The sequence below is a fragment of the Melospiza melodia genome, unplaced genomic scaffold, assembly GCF_035770615.1.
Source record: "Melospiza melodia melodia isolate bMelMel2 unplaced genomic scaffold, bMelMel2.pri scaffold_45, whole genome shotgun sequence".
Lineage (NCBI taxonomy): Eukaryota > Metazoa > Chordata > Aves > Passeriformes > Passerellidae > Melospiza > Melospiza melodia.
The window spans coordinates 772,657-785,953 of record NW_026948772.1 but is presented as its reverse complement, the minus strand read 5'-3'; the positions used below and the strand labels follow the sequence as shown (position 1 = coordinate 785,953).

Genomic DNA, 13,297 nt, shown 5'->3' with positions numbered 1-13,297 from the left:
TGATACAACCAAAGCTACAGCAGATACTGATGTGTTGCAGGGGCATTTTTAGAAGGGGACCTTGGTGGAAGTGGTGCCAGCAGATGGCAATGGGATTTTGTCCAATGGCACACAGAACACGGGACAGGTGAGAAAGACAGTGGGATCAGTGAGTATTTGCACCTTACCAAGACAGGAGTTTCATTCCAGGAAGGAACTTCTTGTTCCACCATTTCGATGCCCACAATTCCCAAAGACCATATGTCCACTTTGGGGCCACATGGTTGACCTGTCACCACTTCAGGCGCCAGCCACCCAGCAGCACCGGCCACGGAGCTCTGTCTGCCCTGCTCAGGGCTGAGCTGAGCAAAGAGGCCAAAGTCAGCTGTGGAGAAAACAACAAACCGTGAAAGCCAGCTCCAATTAGGAAACCAAGCAAAAGAATTCCCCACTCTCAGGCTAAGAATGTGCTGTTGCATCTCCTGGAGAACTGTCCACACTCGATTTCCTTGGGGCTTTAGCCAAGGGAGTATGGAATTGGCCACTTCCAAAAAAACCCAGGTTTCTTAATGCTGCTCACAGCAGTGGACTTTATCCCCTGAAGCTTTAGATTGTAGATCCCTCTGTCTAGAAGGGACACACACAGAGCAAGGCCACTCTTGACTGCTTGTGGTTCCTTATACCTCTGTGCACGTTGCAACTGTGCCCTCAGCTCACAGCAGGGGTCCCTGCACTGCCACCAGCACCATTTTTGGGGAGCTGGCAGTCACTCCAAGCAGCCCCACACCCACATCCCTGGAACGCTGCACCTGACCAAGAATATACTGACCCAGCTTGACAGAACCGTCAGTTCTGAGAAGGATGTTGCTGCTCTTCACATCTTGGTGGATGACATGGTTTGAATGAAGAAAATCCAGTCCTTGCAGGCACTGAGCGAGAAAACAGAAACAGGAGGGCAAAAATGAGTGATGTGATTTCATCACAAAAGAAAGGAAACAAAGAATCGAAAAGATTCCCTCTCCAGGGGAATGGGGAGTAATGGCAGAACAGTAATGGCCACTGAGAGGAAGAGCTTGCTGCTCCAACACTTGCAGAGCAGGACCTTTCTGAGGAAAGGCACATCAGCTTTTGAAAGAGCAACAGCACCTGCTGTTGTAGGCTGTCCCCTGCAAACCAGCCAGGACGACTCCTGCTGCAGTGGACGTGCTTTTTCCATGCAGAGGACAAAGGAGGGGTTTGGAAAGGAAAAGTCCCTCCCTTTGGTGTTTAGTGGATCACTTTTGGGTGGGAGGCTGCATGGAAAAGATTTTCTTGCTGGCCTCAGCACAGGCTTGGAAGTATCACACCAGTCACTTTGCGGAAGCAAAGAGCATTTTGGCTGCACTTCTATCCTTTTCAGCTGAGGACTCTGAGAAATGAGTATTTTTTCTTTTCTGGACATTTCAAATCCTGCCACCAGCACCTTTCCTTTTACAGGCAAGGAATGCAGTGAAGACAGACTCCAGGGAAACATTTAGAGAGGCAAGGTGGAGAACAGCAAATACAAGAGACAGAGTGAGAATACAACAGCAGGAGATAAGAGTACTGGCACTGAGTACAGGGAGTGCAGGGGCACTGGCAGGCCTTTCCCTTGAGATGCTTTTACTTGCCCATAGAATAGCAGCAACACAGAAACAAAGCTTGGCACAGGAAATCACTCCAGCTCTGAGCCCCTGTTTCCCAGACAATGCTGCCCAAGCCCTTGGAAACACAGCTGGGATTGCTGACCTCCCGACTGATGGCTGCCATCTCATCTTCCGACAGGTAGGTCTGGCTGATGACATTGCTCAGAGTGCCTCCATCCATGTACTCCATAACCAGGGACAGTTCCTCACCCACAAGGTAGCTGAAAGAAGGAAACAAGGGCATGGAGATGAATGTACATGGCTAAGTTGCTGTTTGGAAAAGACAGGTTGGTTCTTCTTTTCAGGTCCCTTTGAGACAAAGACAAAATAAAGGAAGAGACATTCCCTCTTGGCTGTGCGTTGTTTGCCATCTGTGCAGTCTCAAGGAGAAAGGCACAGCTGCAAAAAAGGAGATGTCTTAGATGGGCAGCAAGCAAAATGTGCAGTTTAGTAACAGCCCAGATAAAAGAAAACCTGTCATGCATGGTGTTTCTGGAAAAAAAGCACCTAGTCTTCCTGGCATGCATAGCAATGGGAAACAGTGGCAACAATCCAAGGGAAATCCTTGTTAGTTTACCTGGACGTAAGAAGACACTTGAAAAAAATCAAGCTCCAAAACAAAGTGGTGGCTGTGAATATAGAGATCATTGATTTAGTAAGACACAACTCATCCGGGTTTTTGAACAATTTTCAAATACCATGTGCCAGCGAAGACTAATGCAGACAAAATGCAATCTCTTCCCATCCACTGCAGATGAAAAGAGCAATAATAATTAGCCAAAAATTACAGCTCTATTTTCTGCCAGTGACCAAAGTGGGATTTTACCTTGCATGTTTGCAACATGCAAACAAACATTCATGGGACAAAAGCACAACTCACCTGTCTAAACAGTTGACCAGGTTGGGATTTCTATTCACCTTCATGACCATGAGTTCGTTGACTTTTAGTTCCTTCTTCCTCAGTCCTTGAAGCTGTACTTTCTTGATGGCCACCTAAAACGACATTGAAAATCAGTAACTTGAGACGTTGGTGGCACGAGACCACAAGACACGTGGAGTGAGTGATTTTGCAATGACACAGCTGAGCTGTGCCAAACTGCCTTGTGATTAGGCACTGCAGTAGTTAGGAACTGACATTCCAACAGCCAATTTCTCTGCTCCCTTGGGAGCCAGTTACAGGACACGTGGGGCCACTGACATTTTGCCTTGACCACTTGGTAACAGCGGTGTCTCAGTTATCACCCACAAACCTCTGACCACACTCTCTGCTGCTTTGTTTGGGACTCAGAAGAAGTAATCCATGCCTTAATACTCTGTGGATACATCTTGGGCTATGGGCAGGGCTTAGGGCTTTCAGGGATGCCTTGCAGATCTCTCCCTATGTGCATCACTGCAAGTGGCTAAGGAACTACCAGTAACTTTCAGATGGATTTGCTGGCAGCCAGAAATGAGAATTCAGGACTCTGAAGCTGTAGCCCCAAAGAGCAGTGAGGTGCTCAAAGGTAGCGCCTTTGTTTTAGCAATGGAGAGCGAGTGAGCGTGTCCTTCTCTGAAAGGAACCGCTGCCCTCCGTGCCTTCCTTCTGGCAGCTGAGGAGGACAAAGTCCCAAATGTGTTCTGTGGGCTGGCACCAGTCTGTGCTTCTTGTGCCTTTTCAGCACAGCTCTGCCCAAAGCTCCAGCCACAGCTCACACCAGAGGGGAAAGCCCTGGAGTGCAGCAGAGTCTGCAGGGGCTGTTGACATTTACCTCTCCTCCTGTGGCAGTGTCAAGTGCTTTACAAACATCTCCAAAAGTCCTAGAAACAAAACAGAAGAAGAGAGAGGAGAAGCCATTTAGATCTTGCAGTGAAAGCCAGCCCACACAGGTGATCTGTGCTGTAAATACCACAGATCTGCAGGACACTGGAAGCATGGAGATGTCTTTGACAATGCCTTCTGAGCACACTTAGAAACTCTGATCAGCACTGAAAATCTAAGCCTGAACACATTTGCAGCTTGTCTGACTTCACACTTGATACCTATTCCACCAGCAAAACATCTGATGAATAGTTTTGTAAAATTAACATTGCTTGGACTCACCCACTGCCAATATTTTCCAATTCAATGTATTTTAGAATAGGATTTTCCATCTTCACCATTCTCCCTGAGGGAAACAAAATGCAAGATGTTCACTTCAAAGCAGAGATCTCACCTTTTAGGAGATACAAAAGGCAGCCCCACTGTCTGGAGCTCTGAGCCCTCCCTTTGTGGACAGCTAGCTAACAACAACAGGAACAGGAACTGGAACAACAAGAAAAGAACAGCAGGCCCACAGCACAAGTGGCTGGCACAGAGACTGATTTCCAGCATCCTTTTAAGTGAGAGACCTCTTGACAGCAGGCGCACAGGGAAGCACAGGGAGATACATTCAGAGGAGACTGAGACCAGAAGAGAATACCTACCAAGGCAAGTAAGTTTGTCATCTAGAAACATTTAGGAGAGCTGGAACTAACAGTGCCTTTGTTTTCTTGGGAATAAACACTGTGAGATTTAGAAAAGGTTTCCTACTTGCTAAAATTAAGTGCACCAGGACATCTAGAATCAATTCCTCTGAACAGATGCCAAGTTCAGAACAGGAGGAATATTGCCAAGTGTTCCCATCTTTTCCACCTTGCAGCAGTTTGCCAGAAGAATGCCTCTGTGTTTGTAAACCAGAGCAGCTCATGCTAGAACCAATCCCCACGGGGCTTTCAGCATCAGGACCCTCACCCTTTATGAGCAGGCTGAGCTCACAGACGCCCTTGCCCGTGCCCTGCGTGAAGAGCCGCGCCGCTTCTCTTCACCCTGACAGCGCGGCTCAGTCGCTCCCATTGCACTCGCCCTCTCGACACCGCACACGTCCCCATCTTTCCAACTCGGCACGGCGGGCACAGGCACAGAGGACAGCAGTGCTCCTCAGGCGTCCCTGTGACACAGAGAGCTGCCCAGAGGAGATGCTGGCCCTCTTGTGAGTCCAGGCCGTGCGAGGCAGAAGCCGGCCCAGAGCAGGGGCTGCGGCCTCAGGCAGCTCCGCGCTGTAGCAGCAGGGCAGCAGCGGGACCCTCCCAGCTAAGGAAGGCTCCAGCCTCTGCATTCCCACCAGCCCTCAGGGACAGGGCAGTGACCACAGCAAGGCTGGCAAAGCCCAAGCATGAGCACTGACAGGCACTGATGGGAAGAAGCCAGAGTCAGCCTTAGCCCCGGACAAGCTGTTGCCCCCATTCAGGACACAATGGGATGGGCTTTGAGATCAGCCACGCCGAGGTGCAGATCGGTGCCCTTTTTGTCCCAACAGGTGATGGTAGACACAGAATCCATTGGGCTCTCTTCTAAACCCTACCAGATCTTATCTGAGAGCACAGCACTGGCAGCTGTTAAGGGCAAGAAGCAGATTCATTGGGTTGTGCTGCAGAATCACAAAGGGCTTGATGTGTTCTCCTAGAGACTGATCTCAGCAGGGCTTCTGCCAGTGGCTGGGACTCAAGCAGTCACAGCCTTCTGCTTATCCAGGAACAATCCCTGCTTCTGCCTTCGGCAGAGAGGGAAGCTCAGGCAAACTCCAGCCAGTCTAAGCTGCCCTCAGAGGCAGCAGGAACACCCAGAGCTCTCTCTTGCTGCCTCGGAGCACTGCCAGCACTTCTGTGACACTAAACTGAGGAGAACCCTTTGGTACAGCTATGCCGACACGCGCACACAACACACTGTCCCTCAGATAAGAAAGATACCAGACGTACTCTGCTGCTCCAGGGAGTCACCCGCCGTCTCCTGTTGCTGAGCAGCAGCTGGGTCAGCACGGGAGGTGAACCAAGGGCTCAGGCTCCATTTCTTCAGCTGGAGAGCAAAGGCTCCTTGGGATGGTGCTGCTGCTTCTGCAGCAGCTTCAGTGTCAGAGTCGGTGTAGATCTGAGACAAGAAATGAGTTGATGTCAGGAAGGTGTGGCAGAGATTGCCCTGAAATGCAAGAGAGATTGCCATTTGAAATGCAAGCCCTTAGGAAGCTGCTGTCAGCCACATGCAGAGCTCTTCAACTGGATTGCTTTGGATGTTTACTTGTGAAACCAAATGGTCAAAACCAAAGGCTGGTTTGACTCGAGTTCATAGCCAGTTTGTTGTTCTAAAGGATGACTGCAGCAACGACCGCTCCACTTCCTCCCAAAGACTCCTTTCCCCCTCCTAGGTCTGCAGATACATTTGCAGCTCCTCATTCTAATGTTCTACCTCCTGCCATGAAATTCTCTTTTTCTGCACCTTCCTCAGGACGAGCTTATCCTGCAGCATCTCTGGGTGGGTCAGTTCCTGGGCCTCATGCCAGCCTCGGGGCTCTTGGTTGCCCGTCATTTGCTAGAACTCTCTGCAGGCTGCCAGGTAGGATGGCGACACTTCCACCTCAAGTCAAACAGAACAAAGCAGTCAGAGACTGCAGCTTGTCCCCGTCAGCCAGGAGTCATCGACTGGGAAGAAAGTAAAGGACAGGAGCAGATCTGCAAGGGATATAGACAGCTTCTAGCTCGTATTCCAAATCTATGTGAGTGACCATGTTCACCTGCAAAAACACCTCAAGAAACAAGGTCACCTGGAAGAAGCCAGCAGGAGTTCATTCAGATGACTGCTGGCTAAATGGCCAAAGGAGTAATGCCACTGTCCAGAGCATCAGCTGAGATCCAGCAGAGCAGGAAGTGTCCTTGAGAGCAGCTCTGACAGAGGCCTCATCAGGATGGCACTCAGAGGCATCACCCACCCCTGCTGCTCTGCACTGGAAAGGCAAGGAGGGCAGAAACCACCCTTGGGTGACTGCAGTGCTGATTGCTATTTCCCTCACTTGCTTTTCTAGAGCCTTTTGCTCCTGAAGGAGGCGATTAATTTTCTCTTGGATGATTTTAATTTTTTCATCTAGCCTCTTCTTCCTTGCCTTGGTCATAGCCTCAGTTTCCTGCAGCTGTGCCTGCATCTGTTTGTCAATTTTCTGTAAACAACAACAGAAAGGACTCTCTCTCATGAGTGGAGTGGCTGCCATTCCTTCATTCACCTGTTTTTGTTGATTACCCCTGTGCATAGGGAGATTCTTCTCCTCTTGGATGTCTTCATTCCTCCTCTTCACTGCCATGATGGCACTCTGAGCTTCAGGCAGCTCTGCTTGTGGTTCTGCCTTGATGTTCTGTACACACAAAAGCAGAGCAAGTGACTGAGAGCTGCCATCAGGCTCACCTTTTTTCCTCTTGCAGCCTCAAAATCACATTTATTCAGCCATTTCTTTCTGCTTCCCTCCCCACATCTGCCTCCATTGCAAACCTCCTGTCCCAGGGCTGATGTCTGCAGATTCCAAGGCTCTGTGCTTCCAGTGCCAGTGGCACTCCTGGCCTCCTCAGTCCCAAGAGCTCTGGTTTATGCCCCTCTCTCTGCCCTTCCCTCTGTGCCCTGGCCAGTCAGGCTCACCTGGCCATTCTCCTGTGGCTCTTCCACCTGCTGCCTGAGCTGCTCTTTCTGCCCTCGGGCAGGGAACAGCTCTCCCTGAGTCTGGCATGGCATCTCAGATGAGGCAGTGTGCTCCTGCTCTTTCTCTCGAAGCACCTGCACAGAAAGCAAGAGAAGATGGGTTTCAACTTCCCATACGCCCTTCGTGGGCCAAGACTCACAGACTGCTGGGCTCACACATTCCCAAAGCACTGTGCTGCTGCTCTCCTGGGTCATTCTCTGCCCGAGAGGAGGCACAGATTCCACAGTGACCCTGGCCCTACAATCAGGGGCCATCTGGGACTGAAGCTCCAGCAGCCTCTCAGGCAGCTGAGAGGGAAGGGGTGGCATTTCTCAAGGGTCTGGTGAGGGCCTCCCTCTGCTTCTGCCGTGTCCTGTTTGTCTCTCCTGAAGGGATGCCTTTAGGTGAGCTTTGCATCTTCCACTGCTTTGGAGCAGAGTCAGGAAGATTTAAATAGATAGATAGATAGACAGACAGATCTCACTTTTATAATCTCTCTTTACTGTACTGTGGTATTTACATTTTTTGAATGGAGAGAGATATAATTCTCTCTCCTAGGTTTTTTTTAAGGGAAGGTAGTGAGAAACTTAGAGAAGAAGAGAAAACAATTCTAATCTCTACTGGCTGTTCTTGTTTTTTAGTATATGAAGAATGTGTTATAGTGATTGTTTTCTGAAAGTGATTTGTTAGTTGGATTTTAGTGATAGTTGTTTAGATTGATTAGCTAATTAGATAAAAGACTGCCTGGAGACAGTCACGAGTTTTTCTTTAGTAGCTTTTTAGTGAAGTATCTCTTTAGTATAGTTTTAATATAGTACTAGTGTAATATAACATAGCTTAAGAAAGCATTTGTTTAACCTTCTTAATCATAGAGCCAAAGCACATTATTCCCCACGTGGGGGTCACCCGGAATCAATCCTGTCCTTTCTGTCACTACACACATCAGCACTCGGTAGCAGTGCCCCGATCAGCAGCCATCCTGAATTTGCTCTCCTGTTGCTTCAGTAACCCACACTCTTGGGGAATCTGGAGCATGTCGGTCCTTATGGAATGCAATCAGACCCAGAGCACTGCACTGGGAACTGCACTCTTTGTGCATCTGTGCTCGGGCAAGTTCTTCGCTTGGACTCGACCACACTGATGGTGCTAAAGTGGCCTGAGTCAGAAATGCAGCCCAGCCCCTCCCAGCTCCTCTAATCTCTGAGCACCAGCTGGAATGCAAGGGCATTGATTTCCTACTCAGTTCCCAAACACAACACACACTGATTGCCTGGGCTGCCAAAAGACAAGGGAGCCGTTAACTTGAAAATTATGGGCAAGCCCTACTGGCTGGTCTGGCACCAGAACAGCTCATTCTGCACCAACATGTCTGGCCCAAGCTATGTGTTCTTGTGCAAAAATACTGCATTATCCAGAACTGCCTCCTTGAAAAGTAAAATTCTAGCAGAATTTCTGCCAGTGCTGTAAAAGGGCAGGAAAGATTGAGAAAAAAGCTCCCTTGCTCCCTGGAGAAGGAGAAATTGCACAAGGCTTCACCCTCTAGCAAACAAACAAATCAACAAAATATGAAAGTGTTACCTACTCCAGTGTCTAAAGCACTTGGATGCAGTGAAGGGATGTTTGGCAGGGAAACAGCCCTTGTGCTGAGCATTGGCTCTATGGATCCAAGGCAGGGATCTATGGAAGTCTGCCTGAAGGTCCCTCATGAGCCCCCATTGTCCAGGCTAAAGCTCCCTCAGCACCTCCTCCCTGGCCTTGTGCTGCACCCTTTGCCCAGCTCCCCTGTCCCTCTGTGCCCACGCTGCAGCCCCTCCATGACTTTCTGCTTCCCAGGGCCCACAGCTGCACACAGCACTCCAGCTGTGGCCGCAGCGCTGCCCAGCACAGGCCACGCTCCCTGCCCTGCTCCTGCTGCCCCACTGCTGCTGGCACAGCCACCGTGCCCTTGGCCTTCTGGGCCCCCTGGCCCCACGCTGCCTCATCTTCAGCTGCTCACGGCCGCCAGCCCTGCGTCCTTTGGGCCCACGCAGCTCCCCAGCCACAAAGGTGCCCACTGCACTTCAGATACAGCAGGCACCATTGCAAGGTGTACATCCTGGGTTTAGCATTACAAGACAGCAGTCAAGGACTTGCAGCTTTGCTCCCACTCTAGGCTCCAATGCAGTTTTCCAATGCGGTTTTCAAAGCAGACTACACAATAGAAGGTGTCAACAGACACATGCAGTGTCTGGTTTTTGCCTCAGAAGAAGGGTTCAGAACTACTCCCTTTGTTTCTTTTGCCACGCCTGACAAGAATGCCCCCCCACAGCTTCATGGACAACACAGTCATCTCCTTGCAGCTTATCAAAGACCAAGAAACAGGCAGACTCAGAGCACCTATCTGCTCTGGTACCGGCTGCTCTGCCTGAAGAGGCAAAAGAGCAACCTGGCAACAAAGGCACCAAAATCCCTGACTTCAGGCAGCAACTCTACATCCCCAGTGTGTCTCTGAAATACTCCCAAGTAAACACACCCAAGAAGTTTGTGGAGACAAAGCACCAGAAAGAACTTGTGTGGTCAGATCAACATTTTTTTGTGCCTGCAGCTACTTGGCCACTCTGTGCAGGGGGACAGGTCTCTCCATGCCACAGTGTCCCCTGTGTATCCAACAAGGCTGAGCACAGTGTCTTTGACATGCTCCCTCCTCTGGGAACAGGGAGCCTTCATGCTTCAGGCTAGCCCCTATCAAAATGCCAGGAAGCTGGTCCCTAAACATGACAGACCAAAGCCCATTGTCCATCTCTCACAGGCTGGGGGCAATCACTGGGTCCTGGCAGGACTCCAGCACTCAGCATCCTCAGCCAGCAACAGCAGGTGCTGGCTGGTCAGAAACTTGCAGCTCTGCCCTGCACTAAAGACAGCAGCACACACAGCTGGCACTTACTGGCTCAGAATGTTCAGGCTGTGGTGTGAGCACAGCTGGAGGCTGGCGCTCATCCACCTCATTTGCCTCCTCTTCGGCCTCCTCTCCATGAGCAGAGGGAGCCAGGGGAGAGACTGCTGTTGGTTCTGTGATCTGTGGACAGACAGCAGTATGAGGGACACAAAGTTACCTATAATTTATAACCTTATTTCTATTCAGCACTTTATGCTATTCAGCTCTATTTCTACAACCAGCTCTGCTAAGGACAAATCAGAAACTTTGATAACAATGGGATTCTAAGTCACTGACACTAAATTTAAATGGGCTAATTCAACAGAATTGCTAATAGTTCTGAATTAGACATTTCGCCCTGGCTACTATCAAGAAGCAACATTCTCTCTGCAAAATGAGCTTTTCATTCCTTGAAAGTTCTGAAATGGAAAATTAGGAAATAGCCAGCGATGCCTTTGTTCTTGCTGCTGCAGACATGGAAATGGATTTTCTTTCAGCCTGCCCAGCTGGCCCTCTACACTCTACTGCCACAGGCCAAGCTCACAGCTTGCTCTACAATTCTTAAGCACCAGGAACATGAAATGTTCCTTTCTCACTCACCTCAGGATCAGCACCTCTGAATACACGCTTCAGGTGACCTGGAGTGGGCAACGGAAAATGAACAAGTGCTGTGAGAAAACTGCCTGGGCTGCTGAATCCCACAGAAGAGAAGAAGTCAACCCAAACAGAGAGTATTTTTCTTTATCAACATCCCTCCACATGACATAGTTCCTTCACACAGCCAGCAGGAGATCAGGACAATAATCTTGGTTGTGCCTACACTTTGGCCAGTTTAGCCAGTAAATGAATACAAACATGATCAAGAAAATGCAAATTGTTCTTCAACACTCAATGCTTCTGTTCTGTCCAGCAGATAAAGCAGCTATTGTTCTCTTGTCTTTCAGGTACTTTTTTCAAAAAAGAAGTTGCATGCACTAATTCCCATTAAGTTGCTGAAAACAGTCACCCAGAAAAGCTTGCCCCAAATCCCCCTGAGCTGTGGCAGTTCTGCTGTGAAAGAGCACAGCAGCAGCTCCAGGCCTCAGGAGCAGACACTCACTGCTTTGGCGTTTGCACTTCACTGCAAAGGGAATCACTCTTTTAGCACTCTGTCAAGGGTCAAAATAGACAGTCAAATCCTTTCATTACAAAATTTGGAACAAAAGAAGCTTTCCCTGACTTCTGGGGAGAACTACAAAGTCCTTAGAAGGCCTTCTGAGAAGGCCTCCCAGGCTGCATTTTGGAAGTTGTCCTGCTTGTGGAGAGCATTATTAATAATTGGTTAGCTGAGAAAGGCCACACTGACATAATGCCACTGGTTAAGCTGAAGGAGAAAAGTCAGCAGTCAGCAAGCTGAAAGGAAGAGTCAGCAGTGACCTTGCTGCAACATGAGGATAGGGAGTTGAGATTAGTCCTGAATATATCCTAAGAATATGTAGAAAGTATCAAAAGTAGAACCATAGGAATGTAGAAGTAGGCATAGGTGCTGATATGTAAGCTGACCAATCCTGAGCTTAACTTTTGCAATATGTATGAAGCTCATTATTAACTGTATTTAACCCGCCGTACTGATCAATAAAATTGAGCCTGTGATGATCAAATTGATGTCCTGGTTCCCTTCCGCCGACACCTGCTTGTCCCAGCAAACTGAGGAAATGACAGACTCTGCTGCCACAGACTCTCCTGTGGAGGGAACGGAGCCCTGCAGGTTCCCTTGCAAATGCTGCCCCTGTGGCTACAGACACCCCCTTTTTAGCTGAACCTCTTGACAGGAGCTTTACCAAACCACTGGCATCCTAATGCTCTTTCAAAATCAGAAACTCAGCCCCCAAGAAAGAGCAGGAAGACATACAAAAGCCAGGTAAGGATACACCCTAACCTAAGTAGAATGGAAAACTCTACTTACGTGCAAAGTGTGTAACGTAATACGCGGAAAAAGAAATGCCATAAGCAGCAAAAGCTGCTGTGGCCAGATGGTGAAACATTGTCATTTTTGAAAGTTAGGTAAATAGAAGAAACAAGGCTCTTGTCAGTGGGCAGCTACCCACTGACAAATACCCCAACCAGAAAAGTTCTCCTCAACTGAGCAAGGCCTAGGGCTGCTCTGACACTCAGGCCTTCTGTGCACCAAGGCAACCTTCTGATGTCACCACGACAAGGTGGCAACCATGCCCTGACATCACAAAGCAAACGCTCCATGTTGGTCTGTGAGTTTATGCAAAGCAATAACCAACCTTCCCTACAGCAAACACAAAAGAGCCTGAGAAGTTTTTCTGTGTCACAAAGCAGCGCAAAACCCCCTCATGGGCCAAACCCTGTTCAGGGATCCAAGAGGAACTCCAGGAGTGCCCCAAGCACCTACAGCCTGTACCCCAGCTGAGCACTCAGATGGGACCCAGGCAAAGGAAACCAGACCAAGACAATGGCCCACAGCATTGCACATGTGAGAAATGACTCTCACTTTTAAAATTTTAAAGGTTTAGTAAACCTTAACAAAGGACTGAATAAGGAAAAATTGCAGCATTGGGAGTCTCTGTGACTAGCAGCCATGTGCTCATCTACAAAAACGATGTTCTGCCTTTTATACCCTTAGCTCCTCTAAAAGTTTTGTCAGTCAACTTTTTCTCTGCTATCCATTGGAGGATATTACTTTCTTGCATCCTGACTGGAGGTCAGGTGTTGTTACACCCCGCCTGCTGGTCACAAGCCAGCCCTCCCCAAATGCCCTGACTACCAAGGCTGTTACAAGGGGGACGGGAAAGAGGACTATGGGAGGATATATAACAATACCATCACTGCACATTTGAACATCCACATAACATCTGCTTCATAATTGTCAGAGCCAACCATTGCATTACTCGTCAAGAACACACAGAACCAGGAGAGAAGCCACTGTTGGCATCACAGCTGAAATGCTTCATAACAAATCTCCCCACATATTTGCACCTTTATTGGACATGCCCAGGGCCCCAGTGTGTGTACATCTCTGCCTCTCTTCCCCTTTGGAAGGAGTTGAACTGGCAGCATCTGCCCGCCAGCAGCAGCTGCTCCAAGCTGGGAACACCACTGGCGGTGCTGATTTCCAGAGGCTTCTGTGTGCCAGGGGAAGCCAAGGCAGGAGCGGGTTGAACGGTGCTGGCGCTGCTGCTGCTCTGTGCCAGAGAGCCCCGGCTGGGCAGGGCACGGTGCCCACTGCGCTGCGGGCTCCT

At 49.3% G+C, this 13,297-nt stretch overlaps 1 protein-coding gene across 1 annotated transcript; it reads right to left on the bottom strand.

The window, feature by feature from the left end:
- Window positions 1-637: 637 nt before the first annotated feature.
- Window positions 638-2,625, bottom strand: LOC134434638 (serine/threonine-protein kinase PAK 3-like). Its single transcript, XM_063183287.1, has 3 exons — window positions 2,524-2,625; window positions 1,747-1,864; window positions 638-908 (listed from the first exon to the last, which is right to left on the bottom strand). Exons 1-3 carry the CDS (start codon window positions 2,571-2,573, stop codon window positions 693-695), a joined length of 384 nt encoding a protein of 127 aa, XP_063039357.1. The 5' UTR covers window positions 2,574-2,625; the 3' UTR covers window positions 638-692.
- Between the last annotated feature and the right edge of the window lie 10,672 nt (window positions 2,626-13,297).